We start from the raw sequence: 24,113 nt of genomic DNA, 5'->3' as shown, positions 1-24,113 counted from the left end.
ATCCCACAAGTTTAGCACACCTATCTTTAGGCAGTTTTGCCCATTCTTCTTTGCAATAAGTCTCAAGCTCAATCAGGTTGGATGGGAGACGTTTGTGCACAGCCATTTTCAGATCTCTCCAGAGATGTTCGATCGGATTCGAGTCTGGACTCTGGCTGGGCCACTACAGGACATTCACGGAGTGGTTCTGAAGCCAATCTTTTGAGATCTTGGCTGTGTGCTTTGGGTCGTTGTCCTGCTGAAAAATGAACCTTCGCCCCAGCCTGAGGTCAAGAGCGCTCTGGAGCAGGTTTTCATCCAGGATATCTCTATATATTGCTGCATTCATTTTTCCTTCTATCCTGAGTAGTCTCCCAGTTCCTGCTGCTGAAAAACATCCCCACAGCATGATGCTGCCACCACCATGCTTCACTGTAGGGATGATATTGGCCTGGTGATGAGCGGTGCCTGGTTTCCTCCAAACATGGCGCCTGGCATTCACACCAAAGAGTTCAATCTTTGTCACATCAGACCAGAGAATTTTGTTTCTCATGGTCTGAGAGTCATTCAGGTGCTTTTTGGCAAATTCCAGACGGGCTTCCATGTTCCTTTTACTAAGGAGTGGCTTTCGTCTGGCCACTCTACCATACAGGCCTGATTGGTGGATTGCTGCAGAGATGGTTGTCCTTCTGGAAGGCTCTCCTCTCTCCACAGAAGAACGCTGGAGCTCTGAAAGAGTGACCATCGGGTTCTTGGTCACCTCCCTGACTAAGGCCCTTCTTCCCCGATCGCTCAGTTTAGAAGGCCGGCCAGTTCTAGGAAGAGTCCTGGTGGTTCCAATTGTCTTCCATTTACGAATAATGGAGGCCACTGTGCTCATTGGGACCTTCAAAGCAGCAGAATTTTTTCTGTATCCCTCCCCAGATTTGTGCCTCAAGACAAACCTCGTCCCCTGCCCACTGCCCGAAGATGCCTGGGATGGCTTCCAGCACCCCCGCGACCCTTGTTAGGATAAGCGGTGCAGATAATGGATAGATGGATGGATTATGCCTAAAACAACATTAGACTGAGTTTCAAGACCTTTATCACTCTGATATCACCAGTAAGCCTTATGGAAACTCCTTAAATAAAATTGTCTTGCACAGGGTTATTTAGAACTTGATTGTGGTGTGGACACGAGTCATTTAAGAAGAGGTAATGTAAGACACCGAGTATCCAAAACACTTGAAAACTAATTATTTTAAAGGAGTGGGAGGAAATGAATGGCTGCTTGATGTCGGCTGGGCCAGGCTTCATCACACCTGCGACTCTCTTCAGAATACGTAATAAAAAAGATTAAAGGATGGAATTTAATCGCTCGCGTCTGACTTTATTTCTTGTTACAGCAATGTAACAGTCTGGTTCAATTGAGTCATTCACAGTTCCTAAAACAAGATACTCTAAGTATGAGGAAACTGTTCTGGAAAAGCATCAGTGGCTGTGTCAAATGATTCATACATTTAGACCAATAAGTGAAAACGTGGGAAGGCAGTATCTGTAATATTAATGGTATTCCAATGAAACCCTCTGGATTGTCCAGTAAAAAGAAAGATTACTTCATCAAACTGTGCTTCCAGTGAAACCCATTAAAAACACACATATTTGTCCCCAGTTTTGTTGAATCTTCTTGGCTAAAAGACTGGCAATAAGAAAAACCATTGCCCTTCATATATTTTGCGCTTCTTTTTTAACATTAGGAATTAAAGTTATTTAAGGTGGGTTGATAGTTTGTGAAAATGATTAGGAGTGCCAGCAAAGTTTACTGGATAAGATGGAAGGCGGAGAGAGTAGACGGGAAACCGACCAACTGTTGTGGACATCTGGACGAGATTCCATCTTGTAGATGAGATGCACAGAATGGAATACACCTTTATTTTTCATCAATTGGTGTACTGACCTTCTGTGCACAGAATATCTCTTTATAAGATGGTTAAAATCCAGGTCTGTAAAACCTTTATAAATCCGACCTTGACATAGTGCAGATATTGAAGGAAAACATTTTCCTTTACCAGTTTTGTGAAGAGGATTGGTGAAATAGTGTAAATATTTGGTTTGCACGTGTTTTTTAGTCAAATATGTGATTTTGGTTTATGGCGTGAGCCAATAAAAAAAAAAGTTAAGAGGCTGCAAATCGCACAAGACCGAGACTAATTTTTACTTATACTTGAGTGATATTATTCTAAAATAACTGTACTTTACTTGAGTAACACACTTCGGCGCTGCACCTCAGCGCAACACGTACAGACGCTGCCCTACTTACGAACGAGATTTCCGGATGATCGTTCATAAGTTGAATTTGTTTGTAAGTTGCTTCAGTGCTATATTTTGTATGTTTAAGGCTTGTATACGTAACCTGTATTGTTTTATATTTAAAAAAAAACATTTAATAAAATAATATGCTCTATAAATAAAGTTGAGTTTAACTTACTTTTGGAAGATGTGCTTCAAGAGGTCCTAATCTGTGGTAAAAAGTGGCGGGAAAAAGTGTTCCTACCATTTTCTCAACCGCATCAAGGTTTCTTATTACACTTTCATTTCAAAAGAAATGGCTCGCCTCTTCTTTACACAAACCATATTGAATGGATGCACGCGATATTAAACAATAAAAAAGGTCAAAGTTCTTAGCGCGCTAAAGATACAGTACTCGTAGTACTGTATGTTTATACACGAACTAGGAAGTAAAGCTGGATTTATTTTTCGGGGTGGATGCTGGGTGACCTCTCACAGCGCCACCACATGCCGGTAGCGGCGGAAAAGAAGCACTACAGTAATGTCCTGTACACACAATACAAAATCTAGCTTACAGCAATGTCCGGATATTTTTCGACATCCCGAAAGAAATTATCGTATTTATCATTTTTCATAAGTCGAATGGTCGTAAGTAGGGGAGCGTCTGTATTTCGGTGCTGAAGTGTGCAGTTTGGGGCCGAAGTGTGAAATTTGGAGATGCACTTCGGGCCGCGCGTACTTTGGCGCTGAAGTGCACACTTGATTTGAGGGACTTAGTCCAAAGTAAACCCGAAGCTGCACCTCGGCGCTGCATTACTGTGCCGCGCCTACTTCAGCCAAAGAAGGCAGGCACTTCAGTGCCGAAGTGTTCACTTTGGCGCAGAAGTAAGCATGACGCCGAAATGCAGCTTCGGGTTTACTTTGGGCCCAGTTCCTCAAATCAAGTTAATTGGTCGGATGAGGGCTGGTTTGAGCTTCAATATTCGCGGGTAGGATCCGGTCAGGCCGAGTTTTTTAGACCTGATTTTACCTCTAATTCAGAATAATATTCAAAGGTCCAAATACCTTTAGGTCAACCACCACATATCTATTAAGCATAATTTTTTTTTAATGATAACTTAAATTCTGCCTTGTGATGGGCAAACCTCTTGACATCGAGAAGATGATTAAATGATTGAATGTTTTTAGGGAAATGCCAATACAGAGTCTCAAATCAGATACCTCGGAATTACACAAGGAAAAATGATGATGTGGACCCAACTAATATTTCTCATTGCATTTATGAATACACATAAACGCAGACATTTACTTGTACAGGTTAGATTTCATCTTATACAATGATTATTTATACCATTTCATCACATTAAATTTGAAACAGGATTCAAGCAAAGTGATGTAATTTTTAAGCACTAAAGTGAATTATATGCATTGATAACTCCAAATGCAATATGCCTAGCTCTGAAGTATTATTCTGCATGAATTAAAAAAAAAATCTTGATAAAAAATATAAGTAATGTTATAAAACATATAGCAAGTACAGACAAATGTAGCTGGCTAGCTATTTGCATGTTGAATTTGAGTGCAGTACACAGGAAGGAACTGGGGATAAGATTGGCACCAAAACAACAACATAGTGCTACTTTTTTTACTATTATATATGATATTTTTACCATTTTTGTTTATTGGTCCGGATTAAAAAGCCTGATGGGCCTCACGTGGCCTACGGGCTCTAGTCTGCCCACCGCTGATTTTACTACATGAGTATGAGTTAGCCATTTTTCAAGGTAAGTTTGAGTGTGTGATGGAAAGAGTTTCTGGAACTAAGCCACGGTCGGTAAGCCACATAAGGAAACATTCAGTCAGGGTTTTTTTGTACTCACATCAGTCACTAAGCAAAAACGTGACTATAAAGACAGCTCCTCCAAGATAATGTCTTTATGTCCTCTAAAATCGAACCCTGACCTGCATCGAAAACTCCTACAGTTTGCTTCTCAAAAGTGTCAAGAACACCACTTAAAGACACACTAATCAACTGACAAAAGGGAGGGGAGGCTCTCCTAAATAAAAACAGGAGGCATGATTGATGAAATGTTTTCAGATGTTGTTCTTTAACTCAAAAAAAATGTTAATTTCCTTGCTTGGCTCACCAGCACAAACAGCTCACGTCACCCAAGCCCTTGCCATTGTTACGACACTCTGACACCGAGCGTACCGAGACAGAGATGGATGCTGGTATGGATGGACAGATAAATAGACATCAGGACTAGTGATTGATTGTAATCTGGTTAGAATGCAGAGCCTGTTGGTAAGTCAATGCACCTCGCAGCTACTCTGACGACTGCTACTGAGGGAACTGAGTGATAAATGAAATGAAACCATCTGCATGTTCATTGTTGCAATAACAAAGTAACGATTTGTAGTACACCTAAGAACACAACATTGTTTCTTAAAATCTATCTGTCTACTTCAATTACTATCCTAAAAACCAGGGGTCGGGATCGTATCGCACTTTTCATGAGTACATGTGGCTAGGAGATAAAATTCACTGTTTTAACACCTTGAGGACGGGAGTACAATACCGGGTTTCTACCACCAATGGCAGCGGCGCTGTAGCACTTTTATACCTTTAAGGCTGGTGAGAAGAAATAGAATTATAATATAATTAGGATGATTTCCGTGTTTTTGCCAATGAGGTGCATCGTTTGCAAGTTATGAAAAATGCCAAATAATCAACAACACATTTGTGGACTTATAAGATGAGTGTTTGTCGATTTCAAAGATGTTGAAGATTCACATGTATATAACGGAATGCAAGACACATGAGAACAACTCAATTTCCAAGGTTAGAACTGAGATCACGTCACATAGCTGAAGGTAAAAACATCTGTACCCTTCTCATTTGCAGTATTTCGTGACTACCATATAGTAAAACTATTATTCATGACAAAAATGACAGTTGAAAAGAACTTGAACCTAAGTTAGGAGAGACAAAGTATTAGTTGGATTATTGTTGATATGGGACACAGGCTCTGACATTATCATTTCATATATTTTGTGTAATCGTCAAACGTCACACCGGAATAAAACGCACTGAAGAATTCTTGTCTGGAGATAAGGTTTAGCAGATTTTGTTATTTTGTCTCAACATAAATGTGTGGCTTTCACTGAAATAAAAATCTTAATATTTTGCATTTATGGGCCTTTAAGTCAATTAGGTCCCCGGCCACTGCTATGGACTGAATCAAAGAAGCCAAGGCTGCAAGAATATAAAGATGGCTACAGTCAATGTATTTTTAACTCATAATTGGCTTTCACTAAAGAGAAACAAGCCCAAAGAACATAAGAGGTCAGGGTTTCCAAATATACCCCCTCACACATTTAACAAGCTCAATAATTCATAAAATCCCACACTCTGCCAATCCAATCATCACACAAGACAAGGTTCATTTTTTGATATTCCTCCGATGACAAAATACCTTTGAATATCACAATGTGGTTCTTTTTATCTTCGGAATGACTCAGGAAAACAGTACATCAATTTTTAACCACGTTGGCTTTCAAGCATTTATGCACTTCAATTGCTCAATGGGAGGTTTCAAAAAGAGTCAAGTGTGTTTGTTTTTTCGGAAAATATTTCTCAACCAGTGTGAAAAGCGAAGTTTTTTTCTGGGTTGCCGCCGGAAATTGTATAGTTCCATTTAATTGGTGAAAACAAATTCATAAATATTCACTGGGAGGAAGCAGATCGCAAGTGTTACAATTATCGGAGGCAGAGGTAGTTATGGGTTCATAATCTTCGTAACTAGTTTAAACAGGCATTACCAACCCAAATTCTTGTTTTTGCTTCTGTCATCTGACCTTTTATTTTGGTAAAAAAATCATTTAAAAGATTTTCATTGAAGGATGGGGGTTTTTAAGGGTTATTGATCTATCTTCGTTATTCATTATCCATTATCCGTTATCGGTCAGTTCATAATACGCTACAAAGTCTAGGAGCCGGGACACTTATTCTCAGCCAAAAGGCCAAGCTAAGGTCCTAGCCCTAAAGCCTTGCTGCGATCATTGCGAATGCACCGTTCCCGGAGGTACTGCAATACCGGGCCGATGCGTGGAGTGGACAGAGCAAGCTCATATTCCATCTCCGAAATGCAAAAATCAAAGATAGTGACTTCATAGAAAGTACACAAAAGGCCAAGCTAATCGGGCCGATGCGTGAAGTTCAACAACCACGGCCAGAAGTTTCTGGCCGTGAAGCAGATGCCATCAAAGATATTGCATATTTCCCAGTGATACTGCAAGGATGGGGTTTTGGGGTTTTTAAGGGTTATTGATCTATCTTCGTTATTCATTATCCATTATCCGTTATCGGTCAGTTCATAATACGCTACAAAGCCTAGGAGCCAGGACACTTATTCTCAGCCAAAAGGCCAAGCTAAGGTCCTAGCCCTAAAGCCTTGCTGCGATCATTGCGAATGCACCGTTCCCGGAGGTACTGCAATACCGGGCCGATGCGTGGAGTGGACAGAGCAAGCTCATATTCCATCTCCGAAATGCAAAAATCAAAGATAGTGACTTCATAGAAAGTACACAAAAGGCCAAGCTAATCGGGCCGATGCGTGAAGTTCAACAACCACGGCCAGAAGTTTCTGGCCGTGAAGCAGATGCCATCAAAGATATTGCATATTTCCCAGTGATACTGCAAGGATAACGTTGCTCATTTTATGTATCATTATTATTGGGTATCTTATTTTACAAGAAAACATCCATTATCTGCACCGCTTATACTCATTACGGTCGTGGGGCTGCCCATCCCAGCTATCTTCGGGCAGTGGGCAGGGGACACCCTGAACTGGTTGCCAGCCAGTCGCAGGGCAAACAGAGACAGACAACTCACTCGCTCATTCATACTAAGGGACAATTTGAACCGGCCAATTAACCTAAAAAGCATGTTTTTAGAATGTGGGAGGAAACCGGAACGCCCAGACGAAACCCATGCAAGCAAGGGCCGAACATGCAAACTCCGCAGAGGAAGGCTCGTAGGTGGATTTGATCCCATGACCTCAGAACTGAGCCGCGGACACGCTAACCACTCAAACAAGTAAAAGAAAAAGGAGCTTGAACAATATGGGTTGAAATTGATTAAAGAACTTTAAAGAATTTACTGCAAATAAAAGTTACAAAATAATTCCAAGTGTTATCTAATGTTCCTCAGCTGGGACAAAAAATACCCATTGAAGACACTTCAATACATTTTTTTGTCAATAAAGGCTATCATAGTCCTTCGTGAAGATTTTATTGTTTAAAATAACTACTCTGGAGTAGTATTTTGTTTTTTGTATTGCATTATCTAGGGGCAGTGTGCCTCGAAATATCCCCCACCCCTCCAAAAGTGCATGTTTCGGAAATAGAGAAATTACTATGTAGTTGATCAGTTGCTCACTTGATGTTCAAAAACAATTAAAGAAAAAGTCAAATAAAGTAATTGTTAGAATTGATAGAATAACGTTTTTTCAAGGCTATGGTATGTTAGCTTGTTTCAAAATACTAAAATATCTCATATAGCAGTCACTCCTATCTAAATCCTGAACATCTATATGATGACAAGCCAAAGCGTTCGTGATTTTTCCATGGAATTAAAAGGATCATAACGCTTTTGAAAGCATTCGTCCATTCATAGAATTTGCAATATGCTTTCAGACTACAAGTCGAATATGAAAAACATGACATATTGGAGCGATATTGTACATTGCAGACAGCGCGATTAATTCCTGTGAGTGATTTACGCACGGCAAATTCCTTTTAGCCACATTACATTTTGTTTGAAAAGTCCTGATGGAAGTCAAATCACGCAGAGAAAATAGCTGATGTCATTGTTCGTGAGATTGTTCAGAAAGTCGTATAAACTGAAATATAGCTGTTGAACATTCTCGAGACAAAACAGGTCTGATGAGGTCATTCGACTAACCAGCATTTTCTGTGGAAAACAGCTTTTTCTAAAAAAGGATTTCCAGGATTTTCCAGGTATACACATTTTACCAATACAAACAACCTTACAAGAAGGCATCATTTGAGTACTTAAAGTAACAGTGTGTAGTAATGCAACACTAGAAGTTGTTGTAAATTGGAATAAGGCTGAAGTGTGTGCACTCGAAGAAGACACAGCCTTAAAGTGCCTAGAGAAGGACACAGGGGGGAAAAAAGTAAAAGTAGATAACCGGCAGATACCTAAATTACACCATTAAATGCTTAAAGTCTCACCGCGCCAAGTTAGCTTTGCAAAATTGTCGTTCTGGCTTCCGTAGTAGTAAGACGGCAGCAAAAAATGTCAGCTTCTTCAACGGACATCTCATATTATGTAATATAATTACACGTCTTTCACCATAAGAGTCTTTAAAAACATATTTTTAGGAGATAGCACATGTTTATTTGACTTAAGAGTGTTTCATTAAAATGGATATAGAAGAAATATTAAGTATTTAAAACAAAACAAAAAAACATTTCTGATAACTGATTCCTCTGCTGAATATTAGAGAAAGATAACCAAATGGGCAAATCAACTAGAGGTAACATCTCACGAGAACCGGTTCAGATCGGTCCTAAAATGCCAATAATTATGTTCGGGTTTAGGCCAGGTTTGTTTTTCGCAGCCTTTTTTAAAATCTATTCACCCATCAGTTGTTATTGGTTTCCTCTATGTGGAGGATATGCCGGCATGTGCGCTCGTTGGCGCGTGTCGAAACCAAACAAATGTCAAATTTTAGGTTTGTTTCGGTCCCTGAAAATCAAACTAATGGGTCATTCTTGGGCTAAAAATTTTTAAACCCGATCTTACCTCTAAAATCGAAATACAAATAGTCTTATTGTATATTTTAAATGCAAATTGACTAGTTTAAAATCAGTGTCTGATTCGTAAACTAGGAGTCAAAAGAGAATCAAACCCAGAAGGCGTGATTTTAACGCTTGCTTTGAGAGAAAAGGAAATTACAGCGACTCCAGGCTGAATACAGTACAACTTTGTTTAGTTAGTAAAGTCAACCAATACAGTGCATCCGGAAAGTATTCACAGCGCTTCACTTTTTCCACATTTTGTGCTAAACATATTTGGCCTACTAATTGCAAAGGCTGTATGTTTTAGTCATAGTTATTGATAGAAATCAAACTCAAAATCCATCCGTCCATATTTTTGTTATATACTAAATAATATATACATAAATAAACTATTGAATCGATTCAATTATTGAAGTAACGGCACTATTCAGGGGCGCTGGGTTCATACCTCAACCTCTCAAAAGGGCCATCTGAAATTCTGCTCCAAAAGGAAGCAATTGCAACCTTGACTGCACTCGGGTCATGGGCTGACTAAAGCGGAAGATCACTAAGTGCCTAATCTATTTGTAGGGAAACACTGCGTTCACAGGACAGCGATCACAGATGAACAAAAGGAAAGATTGGCGAACGTGCCATCTTGGGAGGCGTTTTGGCTGTTCAAATTCAACTAGATGGCGACGAAGTCTATTTCCAGAATTATTCGGTACCCGATTGAAAACTGTCTAAAGCCATGTAAACTCGGAGTCTAACCGCAAGTTGGCTGTGTTAGTCTTAGTCATTTTTTCACTTGCTCATGCATTTAGTGTCTATCCATTTGAGTATTCCGAATGCTTATTCACTTGAGAAGTTTCCCAAATCCAGCACATTTTTATGCCCCAAAGCACTGTGTGACTACACAAGAGATACAAGCAAACTGTTAAAAATCGTCATGTGTATTGGTTGTGATTGATTTTATTTAATGCCCCCATGAAAATGCTACAGTATATACAGCACATAATGTATCCATCCATATATAGGTAAAGTCAATACTTTTGGCTAGCCATGTAATAGCAAATCTTGTAAACACACAACACACAGGAATGCAGCTCTCTTTTGGAGCTTGGAGTAAACAAGCATGGTACTTTGTGAAATTTGGTGAGTGACATCAATGAAATAGTTCATTATTTGCTGTCAAAAGTTAAATACAGAAAGGACATCCATTTGCGTAATTTTTTTAGCTCGTGCTTGTCCCCTCCAAATCGCAAACAGCATGTGTTCCAAGTTATTTGTTTGTCACTAGGCATGTAAACAATTGTTTTGAAATGCACCAGGAATACAATATTTCCAATGCAAAGGAAATCATTGTCTGACATGCACAAACTGAAGTTACTCGTAAACATCGCTTGATACTCGAGTCGTTAGTAATTTAATTACATGCAAGTCACAGATTTAATTTTCCACCATTCGAATGTTCTCATCCTTCTCATTTTTCAATATCGTATTGGTTATACTACAACTTATAATCACAAACACATGTTTGGGCTTCCCCTCAGAGAATTGACTAAGAAAAACCCTACAGGAGGCCCAACTTTTTGTCCCAAAAGATATTATTCACGCTATCAAATTTATATTGAAGGGTAATATTCCCTCCATTTTACAGAGCCGGTAACAAAGTGATGTTTCAGGAGCCAAAATAATTCAACTTCACACATTTTTGAAGCAGAATTCCTTTAGGTTAGCTCCCTGCCATTTAGCTTCACATAATTGGAAACGCTGACATCAAGCTAAAAAACTGAGTATAAAAACACGCCAGATGGAGTTATTGAAGGCAACGCAACTGGGAGAAGAGAGCAGGCTAAAACAATCATCTCTCCCTGCCGCCAATCACTGTCGAACAAAACGTGCCAGACATCTGCCTTTCTTTCCCAGCAGAAGGTCGAAGGTTTTTTTTTCAACTGAAATCATTCCGTTTTGATGCCTTCTCCTTCTTAGCTGGAAGACGTTCAGTCAAGGATGAAGTGTGCTTGTAATGAGACAACTCTGTGTACATATTATGCTGGACATTCAGTGCCACTGCCTGCTATAAAGATGAAACTTAAATGTTACATTGGGCATAGCTAATAATGGCATAGTGTTTAGGTCTTTGGTATAGCTTCAGATTGATTTATTACAATGTCGGTATGTCAAATGAGAGCACTTCTGAATGCTTTCAACTCCTGCTTCGTTTTCAATAACGATACCTCAGTTGTCTCATAAAATAAGTTCGTGTATTAAATGTGTATAGTGCAATTTCACCAAATAGATAGTTTTTTTTATTGGTAGTTTTAACTTACACAGTGACAAAGATGAATTTTCAAGTAATTCCTTTTTTACCAAGGCGGTCCGATTCTCCTCACAAGTTGGGAATAGTACCAAAAATCGATTACCCTATTTCAAATATCAAAGACTGCAAATAAGTTAAGTGAATATAACAATATTAATACAGTGGGACCTCGCTACTTCGCGGTTCGACGTTCGCAGATTCAGAGCTTCGCGGTCTGTAATGGTAAATATATATATATATATATATATATTTATTTTTATTTTATTTTTATTTTTTTAAGGGGCGACGCTATTTAGCAGATTTTCACTTTTTGCAGGAATCTCCTTCGGCCCTCGATGGCTCCGGCTGATGGACAGGGCCACGGGGGAAAGGAGTAGGGGGGACCTTTGTGATTAGGGGGCGGTGAAGCGGAAGCCGCACCAAAACCGCGCGCCGGTGTTGTGCCCAAATCCGACTCCCGTACAAAATCCTCCCCCCGTATCGCGCCCGAAAGTACCCGTGCCGCGGGTTAGGGGCTCGCTCGCGAATAATAAGGATAAGCGGTGCAGATAATGAGATGAGGTGAGATTTTTATTTTTTTTTTGAAGGTGCGCCGCTACTTCGCGGATTTTCACTTATCGCGGGTGGTTTTGGTCCCCATTAACCGCGATAACCGAGGTCTTACTGTAGTGATTAATACTGCTAGCGGAGGTTTGTCACAAACTTGACAGACCAAAACTGACGTGAAAGATAACAATGACATAAATAAGCTCTTCATGTGATCCAAAACATTTATCTCTTCTGGTTTTAGGACTTTTGTGAAACCTTTCTGTGTCATGATCTTAATCGCAAGTGTTTTACCTGTCAGAATTTGAATAGAGTAGGCTATAGGCAAAGATAGAACACAATTAATGTTTTTGGAAAAATTAATCTTGCGCTTGGCTTCTGAAAATGGCCCGTAGTGAAAGAATTGGAGCAAATCAACAGTGCTATTGCCTCAACTGCATCAAGATGTGATCAATTAGAAATCAATTACACTCAATCAAATTATCAATATTTATTAAACCAATCCTACTGAAAATTGTTGTCCTAAAGAAAATGGCAGGTAGGAAGCCATTATTTAGTCCCTTGCAATTGAGAGCTAATTTGATTTTTTTAAAGGATGCGTGTAGGCAAATATGTGATCATTCATCTGTCAGAGAACACACATTTCTTTCATTTCAAAGTAATAATAATTCAACTTTACCGTTCTGTTCATCCAGCTCATTCCCGATTTCCTGCCCCATTATCTTCTGCCGGCTAATGGCCGCTGCAAGTGCATCTAAACCCGCATCTTGGACTGAAACGACAAAAGGAAAAAAACAGGATTCAGAGTGTGTTGGAAGCAGGTGGAAGAGTGAAAAATAAACGGATAATGAAATTGCCTTCTTGGGGTAAAAGGTGTGTGGTGCAATTGACCCCCTCTTACCACATGCGAGTCATTTAGCAACCACACTTAAACCATTACAACTGAAGCAGTCTGTGGTGGAACGGACAACAATGACGGCTGAGAAGAATACAAATGCCTCGGTTCCCCACTGATCAGAGTTTAAAACACAATCGTAGGTTTTTATTATTTTAAAAAGGGGGTTGGTATCAGGCACTAACCATTACCCTGCACCAAAAAAAACCTTAAAACCTGAAAAAGCTTATGTTTCACTGTCATGAAAAAAAACAGTAATCATGAAACTAAACAGAGCTATAATGGCGACATTGCAATTAACTGCCGCATATGAGGATAGAACTGACGTGTGGGTATTCAAGTAGTGTCCAAGTCGAATTTCGGGGAAAGGGAGAACGCAGGCCATGGCTTTTAGCTATTCCTCTTGATGTGGGTAGTAATGGCCACCTTTCATGTGTTGAGACGCACACTTACAGATGGCTAAATCCTTTTCATCTGTACTATATTTTCATCTATTAATCTGCCTCTTTGCGCTAACTTTACTGTATTTTACCGTCTCTTACTGGAAATACATGCACTGTATGTGTGTTACAGTCACAAGAGTGGTTCCATATGATGGCTGTTAAAGCCTTAGCCACAATTCTAACAAAATTGATGTGTAAATCCGATTCAAGTGAAGCCAGGCACCTGCAAAAGGATTTTCAGAATACATCATTTGAGGAAAAGGAATCCCTATCCTGAGTTCACCTTCTATGATCCGTTGCTGCTGTTGTTTAATCTCTCCGAAAGTCAAGCCCCTGGTTTCTTCAGATTCATTTATGAGCCAAGGGTTGGTTGAGACGCCATCGCTCACTCCTGCTCCTCCCGCCATCAAATTAGACCTTTAACATAGTCAAAAGAAGAAAACATCTATTCACAGGTGGTTTGGTTTGCAATTTAAGTCTATTCATTGTAAATTTAACATATCTTCCACACTATGAGGCACACTGGACGCACCCACAGTTTTTTGTCTAATGTTTTTCATATATTAGGATCACTGGACCAGAAGTTGCAAGGAATTAAAACTAGTAAACTAGAGTAAGAGCGTACCCAATGTATTCGTGCGTAACCGCATTTTATATACTTATGTTTTATATGAGTGCAACAATTGATCAGTAAAAAAAAGGTCGCTGACCATAATCGCATATCATTTTACGCAACGGGAATCGATCCTGGGTCACGGCTCATTTAGTCATTGCACAAGTACGGTAGTTTACCGTATAAAATCTTATGGTAACGCACAGAAATAAATACTATACACATTTCCAATTCTATCCACCACTGTTGTGCGCTTACAATTTGGTTTTTTTTATGTGCGCCTTAAAGTCGGAAAATATGGTATTTTAATATTTGTGGAAATTCAAAGTATTTTCTGCCTGGAATGTTGTTTGTGGAACTCATTTGGGTCATTTTCGGCTCACTTTGTGATATAATTACAGAAAACAGAATAGCAAAGTACCAAATGAATATAAGTGAGACATACAGTATTTCAATTTCAAATAAAACCCGTCTTCACATAAGTCCCAAGATGTAATAACAGAACAGATAAAACATTGACAAGACAACTGCAGCGACATTGCTGGTTTGTCACATGGATTTGATGTGTCACTGTTGCGAGAGTTCTGTAATTTACGACTCTCTGTCGGGCTTTGAAAGCGACAGTAATTTACATGTGGATAACTGATTTGGGGAACAGGAACATCGAAGAGAGAGTGTACACTAAAATAAAAAGTAGTAAAAGAAAAGCAGATCATTGTATCCATCATTTAAATAAAAAAAAAAGATTGCTTGAATGTTGAGTATTTAGATATGTTATTTTACCATTTTTGAAACATTATTAGTAAAGTAAAATACTCCTTTTAAATAAAAGCGTTCTTTCTTTTCATGTATTATAATTTGAGTCAAATTAAATGCACAATTCAAAAATATGTAAAATATTTCTCTTGGAAAATCAAGTGAAAAATAATTTAATAAATATTATATTTTTCAATATTATATTTTACAAGAAGAAAGTAGCGAAACCAGCGCGTGTGCGGCACAGTTCTGAGGTCATGAGATTGAACCTCCTGTGTGGAGTATGCATGTTCTCCCCGTGCTTGCGTGGGTTTCCTCCGGTCACTCCAATTTCCTCCCACATTCCAAAAACATCCATGTCAGGTTAATTGGCCGGTCCAAATTATTTTTAATTGGCCACTCCATCCCGGTTTTCCTTTTAAAGCACAAAATGTTTTCCTTCAACACTGCAGTGAGCTTGATAGCCTGATTGTCTTGACTTCATAACTAGCACTCCAATGTTGTTCAACTGTGAATGAGCGCGTGAGTTGTCTGTCTCTGTGTGCCCTGCAACTGGCTGGGAACCAGATCAGGGTGTCCCCTGCCCACTGTCTGAAGATGGTTGGGATGGGCTCCAGCACCCCCGCGACCCTACTGAGGATAAGCGGTGCAGAATGGATGGATGGAAGTAGCGAAATTCTGATTATGCATTGATTTAAAATATTAATCTAGCTACTTTTATGGGGGTTTGCATTGACTCTAGTATATTCTAATATCTGAAGTACCCAAAGTAATTAGCCCGTCAGTCACACAGTGTGCCTATGTGGTTTTCCTCCAGGCATTCCGGTTTCCTCCCACATTCCAAAAACATGCATGTCAGGTTAATTGGCCGGTCCAGGTTCTCCCTAGGTGTGAATGAGCAAGTGAGTTATCGGTCTCTGTGTCCCCTGCGACTGGCTGGCAACCAGTTCAGGGTGTCTCCTGTCAATTGCCCAAAGTTGCCTGGGATGAGCCTCAGCACCCCTCGCGACTATAGCGAAGATAAGCGGTGCAGAAAATAGATGGATGGATGGAATAAAATACCGCCTTGGGTTTTAGTCCCTGCTTTCCATCAAAGAAAACATGACAGCATCTATTTACTCATTTGGATGAAAAAATATATATTACTGGGTTGGATGGCACAGTCTCTGGATGCTTGTTAATCTGTCAAATTCTACGCAATAAAGCCAAAAACTAGCAAGCATTGCACGCTGTACCACATTGTGGTTTGAAAGCTATTCCTTTGTTAATTGGTTAAAGATGTCGCTGGAAGTTTTGGGGCGACAGGTCATCACTTGTACCCGTTTGGCTCGGATAAAGCCGCAAGCTGTTTAAAGCTATATGATGAGAAAACTAATAGTTTTACACGTCTTAGATGAAAAATTGTTCTCGGCCCACACATGATGTTTATCGCATTTCGTAACACGATGATCATCTCAATTTGCTTCTGATGTGGTCGGGAACCCAAAGCCGTTGAGGTATTGGGTCTAATCTCAATGACATGTTTGATTACTGTGAGACTGTGTGTAGGCCCGCCACTCCCGTCCCTATGAGTGTGAAGATCCAATTAGTGAGTCGGCAGGGATCTCAAAATGCAGCCAGGCGGGACTTTTGGAGGAAGCGACTGCCGCCACTAAGGCCTGAGCGCCCACCACCTGACTGAGCGACTCGGACAGCAGAGACTTAACTCATTATGATTACTTCCAGTGCAATCAAACACAAAAGAAAGGTTAGTGAGTAATTAAGGAAAGGTGGCCCCTAGGGGCCACAGGTTGAAGTGAGCCTTCAAGTGTAGGCGCCACATCCTTCTTATGCTCAGTCTGAAATGGAGATGGCCCAACTATATTGTCTCTGAAGCAGATTAAAAACACCTCACCAAAGCCCCTCCTGCTCTAAATGCAGAATTCTCAGGAGAAAAGGTTTCTTAGATTAGCAGAGCATTAAAAATCCCCTTAATGACACCCCCACCCATGTTCTGTTCCTTGGAGACCACACAGAGGGAATAGGTCATGGCCACAAGTTGGATGTATGAAGTAAAAATGGAATTTCATAGAGCAACCTGCAGAGCACAAAACCGCATGACTGGAGGAACTTTATTAACGAGTCTCATTTCTTTTTTTCTCAAAGCCTTTTAAGTAATTGGGCATGCGGGTTGTAAAAAGATAAAACTTAGTGCCAAGCAGTGCTAAGGAGCTCAATGCCAAAATTAAACCTTGAGTGTTTTTAGAAAAGTTCAAGTTCAGGTTTATTAGTGTCCTGAGTAGAAAAATTGTGCTGACAGATAAGGATGATACAGGCACCACCAATGATAGAACTCTGGTCAGACTTTTTTTACAATTCCCATTAATTTCTACTTAAGAATTCAGCGATCCTGGGTTTGACATGTAAAAGAGTGAACCTAACTGAAATAATTTATGTGATAAGCATTAGTTAAAATTATTAATAAAAAATAAAGATACATTTTAAAGACCAATAAACACAATTAAAATCATATTATGTTTTCAGTTTCACTATATCACATGTGTCAAACTCATGGCCTGCAGGCCAAATGTGGCATGCCACATTATTTCTGTTGGCCTGCGAGACAATGCTGAGAGAAGTACGAGAGAAAAATGAGCGCATCGTGTCAACTAATAACTTGCAGTCTTAATTATGTCCACTGGATCTTGCCAAAGCCAGGCGCCACTTGCAAAGCGCCTACTGTAGCTGTATTTGCTGACTATCATTTATCAACCAGAGAACATTGAGGAAACCCATTCCAATGTTATTTTACTAAAAAAAATTAGTCAGACCAGTGATCAATTTAAGGCAATAAAAAAATACAAAGTAAAAAAATAATAGCAACTGGGTGTCTTAGCAGAAGCTTAAAGAACCTTTCTATTAAAGCTAGGACATCTACCAGCATAGTTGCCACATTCAGGTGAATATTTTCACTGACAAATACAAATAAAAAGCAGAAACAGTTTTAAATCCTTAAATCAATTTTTTAATGAGTGTCTTTATGCCATTTTTGTCACTTTTAGGGTGCCCTGAGTTCAATATACAGCAGTCGAAATGAATAAAATTGATGTCTTCCTTGTTTTGTTTTTTTTACACACGCTCGGTAATAAAACACTACAAGAGATTATATCTTGGTGAAGGAAAACATCATGAGGATGACAACATAAAATTATTTTTATAATCAAATAATATGAACCACAATTTAATTGTGAGCCTTCAAAAAGACCCACAGTCCTCCGGCTAAAGCACACTTTTTGTATCATTAATTTACTAGTCTGGCTCTTGCAAGAATTGTTTTCCCACCATCTGGGCCCCCAATCTAAAATCATGCTGATACCTTGTAATATGTCCTGGTCTTGAGATGCAGAATAACTGACCAACAACACTGACTTTTCACATTGCAACATAGAGAACTGGCACACCGGTCAAACTGGAGTTCACATTAAGTGCACGGACATGCAGAAAGTTACTGACCAGTGACAACATCATCAAAGCCCAGCTCAAAGCCTTTAACCTCACTGGTCAAGGACATGTGCAAGAAAATGAGGATTCATTATTTTTAATTGGCCACGCCATCCCGGTTGTCTTTTAAAAGCACAAAATGTTTTCTTCCAACATTGCAGTGAGCTTGATAGCCTGATGCTTGTTTTTACTTTACAACTAGCACTCCAATGTTGTTCATTTTTGCTGACACTACATTATGTGGTTAATTGGATTGACCAGTGAAAGTAGACCGAATGTATTGTAATTTAAAGATTTCTATCTATCTACCTTTGTAATATCCCTTGAGAGGGGTGACCGACAGCAAGACAAACACCCAAACAAGTTTAGCACCTCGGCACCCAAGTTGGTCATGCTTTCGTCCCTCTAGATGAAATGAGACACGAGAAAGCGGCCATTTCACTCTGGTCAAGGTGACACAAGACACACTTCTGTTCAACAGCAGGGCCCGACAGTTTTCACTGGTTTACCCCTGCCGCATCATAGAGGTGCCCTTCCCATCCCTTAGAACGCATCCAAACATCCCACAATCTTTTCACAACAACTCTCCACTCATTCCTATCACAAACAAGAGCTCTAGCTTCTACTACATTGAGACCACTTTCCTGCAGTGAACTCATAACACCATCCATCCACGTCAATCGCAACCTTCCTCTTGGTCTCCTTCCATTTATTTCTGCTTTTTTAAAGATGCAAATCCAAAATTACTGGCAGACTAATACAGAAATGGCTTGTGGGTAAAAAAAAAAGATGTCCTTGCGTGACCGATTCCAAACATTAAAAAAACCAAACACATTTTGAACAACCGCTGCGTATATATCGTACCTGGATGGAGCTTGTTCCAGGACGTCGCCCTTAAAGGTGGCATTGAGCTGCTTCTCCCTGGTCAGCAGGTCGTCAATGAGATTCTGCCGCCTGTCTGCTTCTGACTGCATTCTGATTACTTCAAATTAGGGTTGTAACATGTTTCCATACTCACTGATATTACAGGGGTTGGGTATGTTCTCATTTATAATTGTGGTACGACAGTTACAATCAAAAGTGATTCTGAAGAGATTGTGGCAAATGACGCACACCAATCAAACAATTTGATTTATTTGTAATTTATAAGAATGAGGCGCACAAGCAGCTTGACAGAGGCTGCAATGATGATTTCAGCCAGAAGATGGGGTCAGCAACTGGAACATTTAGAACTTACAGACACCAGCTTTAAGTGAAAATTATTTCTTTGTTCATCATTTTTTGGCCATTGTTTGTAAAATCTCACATGCACAATGGTTAGTTTCTGTGATTACTGGGGCACAAGTTGGACATCAGGCAGAATCAGCAGGGGAAAAGATCAAACAAGTAGTAGATATACATTTTTAAAAACCGGAATGTATCTTGAGAAATGGAGCAAAGAGTACAAAGGCAAGGTTTTTGGTTGTCGAGTACCCATAGCAGCAAGATGGCCAACAATTAGTCCAGCTCCCTATAGTTAAGGCTTACATTATTTCAAATACATGCACATTTATCTGCTTACAAATATTTTAAAACATGCATGTTTATATAATCACTCGTGTATTTTTTCTTATTATTGAAATAAATGTCCTTTCTTTTTAACATATGAACGTTTTTTTTAACCAGTACAAGGTGCTAAAAATTACACAGTGTCCCTTTCATTTTGACAATGATTTAAAAAAAATCGCCAGAGGAAAAGAAAAACTTTTGGGGAGAGAATATATAATTTTAGCTTGACCAATGCAATTTTTCTCTATTGACCTGCAGCCTTCTGGCAAATGCTACAAGTTCCTTCAAACAAAGACTAAGAGGCTCAGGGACAGATTTTCCCCAGGGCCACTACCCTAAACAAGCACACAAGACTGTGAAACTCTTACTCTTTTATGCCTAATGTTGCTTTTAATGTCATTGTACAATTTTAAATTGCACTATTTTCTGATGCAATTACAACTTGAGTCAGTCAGCAAGCACAACCTCCTTAACATTTTATTTCAAGTGTTTTTTTGTTACATGTTTATCCTGAAGTGCCACGTCTAATCTCGAAAATGATGTACACTATGATGCTTGAAAAAAATGAAATTAGCATTTTCTTTGTAATTAAGGACTATACAAAAAACGTGACTTGACTGCATATGTGTCTTTACAATAAATTGTATCCACAAAACACCACGTAGGCTCCAGTAATAATCTAAAATGCCTCTGCTGTTCTTGCAAAGTCAATATGTCATCAATATCTCCCATCTTTGGTTTTATTTTATATTAATTTCTGCACTTATCAATGCATATTATATTTTCAAACTCTTGTAGTGTGCAAAAATGTTGCTGCTGATGTCATTGTACTATTTTTATTGCACTATTTTTTGATGAACTTACAAATTAGACAATTCTACAAGCACTACCTTGTAGATAATGCCTATGTTGTAGTTCCTTCCCCGTTTTTTCTTTTGAGTTTTTCATTACATGATTAATCTGGAATAGCACTTTTAATCTCGTTGTAAATAATTGGCACGACTATTTTACCAAATATAAATTACAATTAAATTAAATAAGTGGACAAATAAACCAGAATTTTATGAAAGCAATCTACTGCCATCTACAGTCCAATTTAGGTCACTACAAATAGCCAGTCTCATGACTCCAATTGACGAAGGATACATTCGGCGTGACGATGAAGCCCTCAGCAAACTCTCTTTAAGTTGCCCAATACTTTGCTTCAGTTTCTGAAATGATGCCCGTAATGTCATGTTGATCTAAATACAAAAATAATTGTCAAAAACATCTTTTTAAACAAGCACAACAACGTAAATATTTCTTCACCTTGGCAGGGTTTCCTCCCGTTGTTTGCTGTCTGTTGCGTTCATGAATGTTTTCAGCAATTTCTTGAGCCAGTCGACAAGTGGCATCGTAATTTTGTAACCTTGACATCAATGGAGAGAAAATAAACTACCGATTATGTTTTAAACGGGTGATTATTAAAATAAAATAATAATAAACACAACAATTGACAATGGTGAATTTGCCATTTTGACCCGACTATGAAATGTAAATCGCGTTATTTACTACAGTTAACATTAGTATAAAGTTATGCGTCACTTGAGAAGCTAAAAAAATAAGACTAGATATCAATTAAATATGCCAGCATTTGACTCCACGCTTCAAATTTTGGACATAAAATGAAACAATGTGAAATAGTTATTTACCAAGGATCCTGAGACATTTTAGGAGGGGGAAAAGATATAAAGATGGAAATCCGCACAAGTAGAAACAGCCGGGCTTAAACAGAGTTCCTGTTTGTGTGTGACGTCACGACTGTGCGCTATGTAGGTCAATCTTCAGATGAGACAACTGAAAAATGAGAAAGCCGTCCTATAATATCACAATTTTGTAAAAACATACAGTACAAAAAGGTACAAATATTTATTCTCATTCATTATATCTGAACTGAATATTTATATCTTCATTTTTATATTTTATATGCTGTCAAATGAGCAATCTTTAAACCTATTTTGAACCTGCGCTCACATTAGATTTAGAATTCGAATTCGATTTCGAATTGGAATTGGAATCGGAATCGGAATTAGAATCAGAATTACAATTAGTTTGGCTTTATTGCCATTGCTACAGACGAAGTGAACTTTGATAACAAAGAGATAGGAAGTGGGACAGCCAGCCTGGCGGCACCGTTCTGAGGTCATGAGATCGAGCTTTCCTGTGTGGAGTTTGCATGTTCTCCTCGTGCTTGCGTGGGTTTCCTCCAACCATGGTGGTTTCCTCCCACATTTCAAATCATGCATGTCAGGTTAATTGGCCAGTTCAATTGTCCCTAGGTGTGAATGAGCGAGTGAGTTGTCTGTCTCTGTGTGCCCTGCAACTGGTTGGCGACCAGTTCAGGGTGTCCCCTGCCTACTGCCGGAAGACAGCTGGGATGAGCTCCAGCACCTCCGTGACCCTACTGAGGATAAGCGGTGCAGATAATGGACGGATGGAAGGACGTGGCACTCCAGGATAACAATGTAATGGCAATCTTAAAGGTAAATGTTGTCCGGGCATTAAAGAAGTGTGCAATGAAATGGGGCAATGACATTTAGCAGCAGCATTGTGCAGGGGTTAGCTTATTTGCCTAACACGCGGAAGGACCTTGATTCGAGTCCAGGAGGAAACATTTTTGGAATGGGCGCCACCAGGCTATACTTGGTCAAGAAACACAACAGGAAATATTGCCCCTACGACCGTAGTGGTTAAGGGATCCAACCAACCAACCAATGTGCAAAAATAAGAATAAAGATGAAAATGTGAATATATTTTTTCTACACAAGGGAAAATAGGATTTTTTACTTCAGTGTGCTTGTTTGAGATAATAATGGCCCCCACGTTTTAGTCCGTTATTTTGTATTTATTTACTGTGATTGATTGATTGATTGATTGATTGATTGATTGATTGATTGATTGATTGATTGATTGATTGATTGATTGATTGATTGATAGACACACTTATGGGATTTATCCTCTGCTCATCTTGACAGAAATTGTAAACCGTCTTGCCTAATAAGCTGCAAATCAAGTTTCCATAGTAGTTAAGCAGATATTGTAGAATCATATATATTTCTCCAAAGGTGTAATGCTTATCATTTCGTTTTTCATTACCCTGAATATCTAAATAGGAAAATGAATCCAATGCTGGAAAATTAAATGAGACGTTGATTTTTGTCACGGTTGCCCATGGCGCCCAATGGGCCCCGCCCGTTTGGCGCCAGCTGCAGGTCGTTGACTGATTGGCTTTCCTCCTACTTAAGCTCAGTGCTCTCACCCACCCTTTGTCAGTCCGTCAATGAACCTCTGCACCTGTAAGACGTGGGTTTTGGCTCTGTCCGGTTTCCTGCTTGTGTTTCCTGTCCGGTATCATTCCCGTCTATTTTGTCCTGTTTAATATCGATCTCCAGTTTCGTTCCCGGCTATTTTGTTCTGTTTGTTATCGAGCTCCAGTGTCTGGTAGCATTCCCGTCTAGTTGGTCCTCTTTAATTTCGATCTCCAGTGTCTGGTATCGTTTCTGTCTATCTCGTCCTACCTGTTATCGGACTCCAGTCTCCAGTGCCTGATATCAATCCTGTCTGTCCCGTCCTGTCTGGTATCGACCCCATCTGTCCGATATCTACTCGTGCAATTGGTATCAATCTCGTCGGCCTCTGGTCCCCTGTCATTTCACGCCAGACTGCTGCCTTACGTCTCCCGCCCAACGATTCACTGGCGTTTTGGGTTAACGTACATGACTGCCCCCTTTCCCATAAAATAAAGCTTGTGTGAGAAACGTCACACATCTGGGTCCTTCTCCTGTTCCGGTTCTTGACAATTATATTGTGAACATTTTTTAAAAGCAGATATTTATTACACAAAACGCTTTATTCATTTTAGCTCTCTGGTTTGAACTTTTTTTTATCATTTCTTTCCTATTCTTATATATTGCTTTATAGCAGCCAACTGTTTTTTCATCCATATTTGGAAAATAAGTCTTCTTGACCCGTTAGTAGCTGGCTAAAGGGGAAATAAAATGCATGGGACAATTTAAAGGTGGTTGCTTCAACACACAAGTGTTATTTAAACATTTTTTAAAATATCTATTAGAATTCATATTTCCTTGACCAGAAAACTCTTCAGTTTGCTGAGTTTGACTTTGTTTGTTGACTAGTTTACAAGAACCTTTCCCTGAATTGTAATGGAATGTGTATGCTCTACTTATAGGAAGTTACTGGACCATTTCAACCTCTCTGCATGAATAACACCAGTTTTAACTAGTGCTGTTGGTATTTGAATAATACTTTACACCAAAAAAATTAGTTTTTAACAGTAGGCTTTTCACATTAAACCAGAGTAACATTTTAATTGTAATTTCAAGACTATTGATATTAAAAAAGTAAGAACTTACCTCTTGCATATCATGTCACATTAAATCTGTAAATGTAAATGCA

At 39.2% G+C, this 24,113-nt stretch overlaps 1 protein-coding gene and 2 pseudogenes across 1 annotated transcript in view; all 3 read right to left on the bottom strand.

Annotated features, from left to right (window-relative positions):
• stx8 (syntaxin 8) overlaps nucleotides 1–21,478 on the bottom strand; it is a 40,303-nt gene extending 18,825 nt beyond the window's left edge. Inside the window, exons 1-6 of the mRNA XM_088341702.1 lie at nucleotides 21,350–21,478; nucleotides 20,967–21,066; nucleotides 20,805–20,899; nucleotides 18,975–19,085; nucleotides 13,545–13,678; nucleotides 12,603–12,695 (exon numbers count right to left, since the gene is read on the bottom strand). Of these exons, the coding sequence (XP_088197828.1) occupies nucleotides 12,603–12,695; nucleotides 13,545–13,678; nucleotides 18,975–19,085; nucleotides 20,805–20,899; nucleotides 20,967–21,066; nucleotides 21,350–21,366 (550 nt within the window). The 5' untranslated portion in view covers nucleotides 21,367–21,478. The remainder of the gene's footprint in view (nucleotides 1–12,602; nucleotides 12,696–13,544; nucleotides 13,679–18,974; nucleotides 19,086–20,804; nucleotides 20,900–20,966; nucleotides 21,067–21,349) is intronic.
• On the bottom strand, nucleotides 6,311–6,447 carry LOC148360799 (U2 spliceosomal RNA; annotated as a pseudogene).
• Nucleotides 6,715–6,851, bottom strand: LOC148360798 (U2 spliceosomal RNA; annotated as a pseudogene).
• Nucleotides 21,479–24,113: the final 2,635 nt, after the last annotated feature.

This window comes from Urocampus carinirostris, chromosome 8 (assembly GCF_059441175.1).
Source record: "Urocampus carinirostris isolate Australia breed hairy pipefish chromosome 8, RoL_Ucar_1.0, whole genome shotgun sequence".
Classification (NCBI taxonomy): domain Eukaryota; kingdom Metazoa; phylum Chordata; class Actinopteri; order Syngnathiformes; family Syngnathidae; genus Urocampus; species Urocampus carinirostris.
The sequence above is the reverse complement of the archived record's forward strand: the minus strand, read 5'-3'. Positions and strand labels throughout refer to the sequence as shown.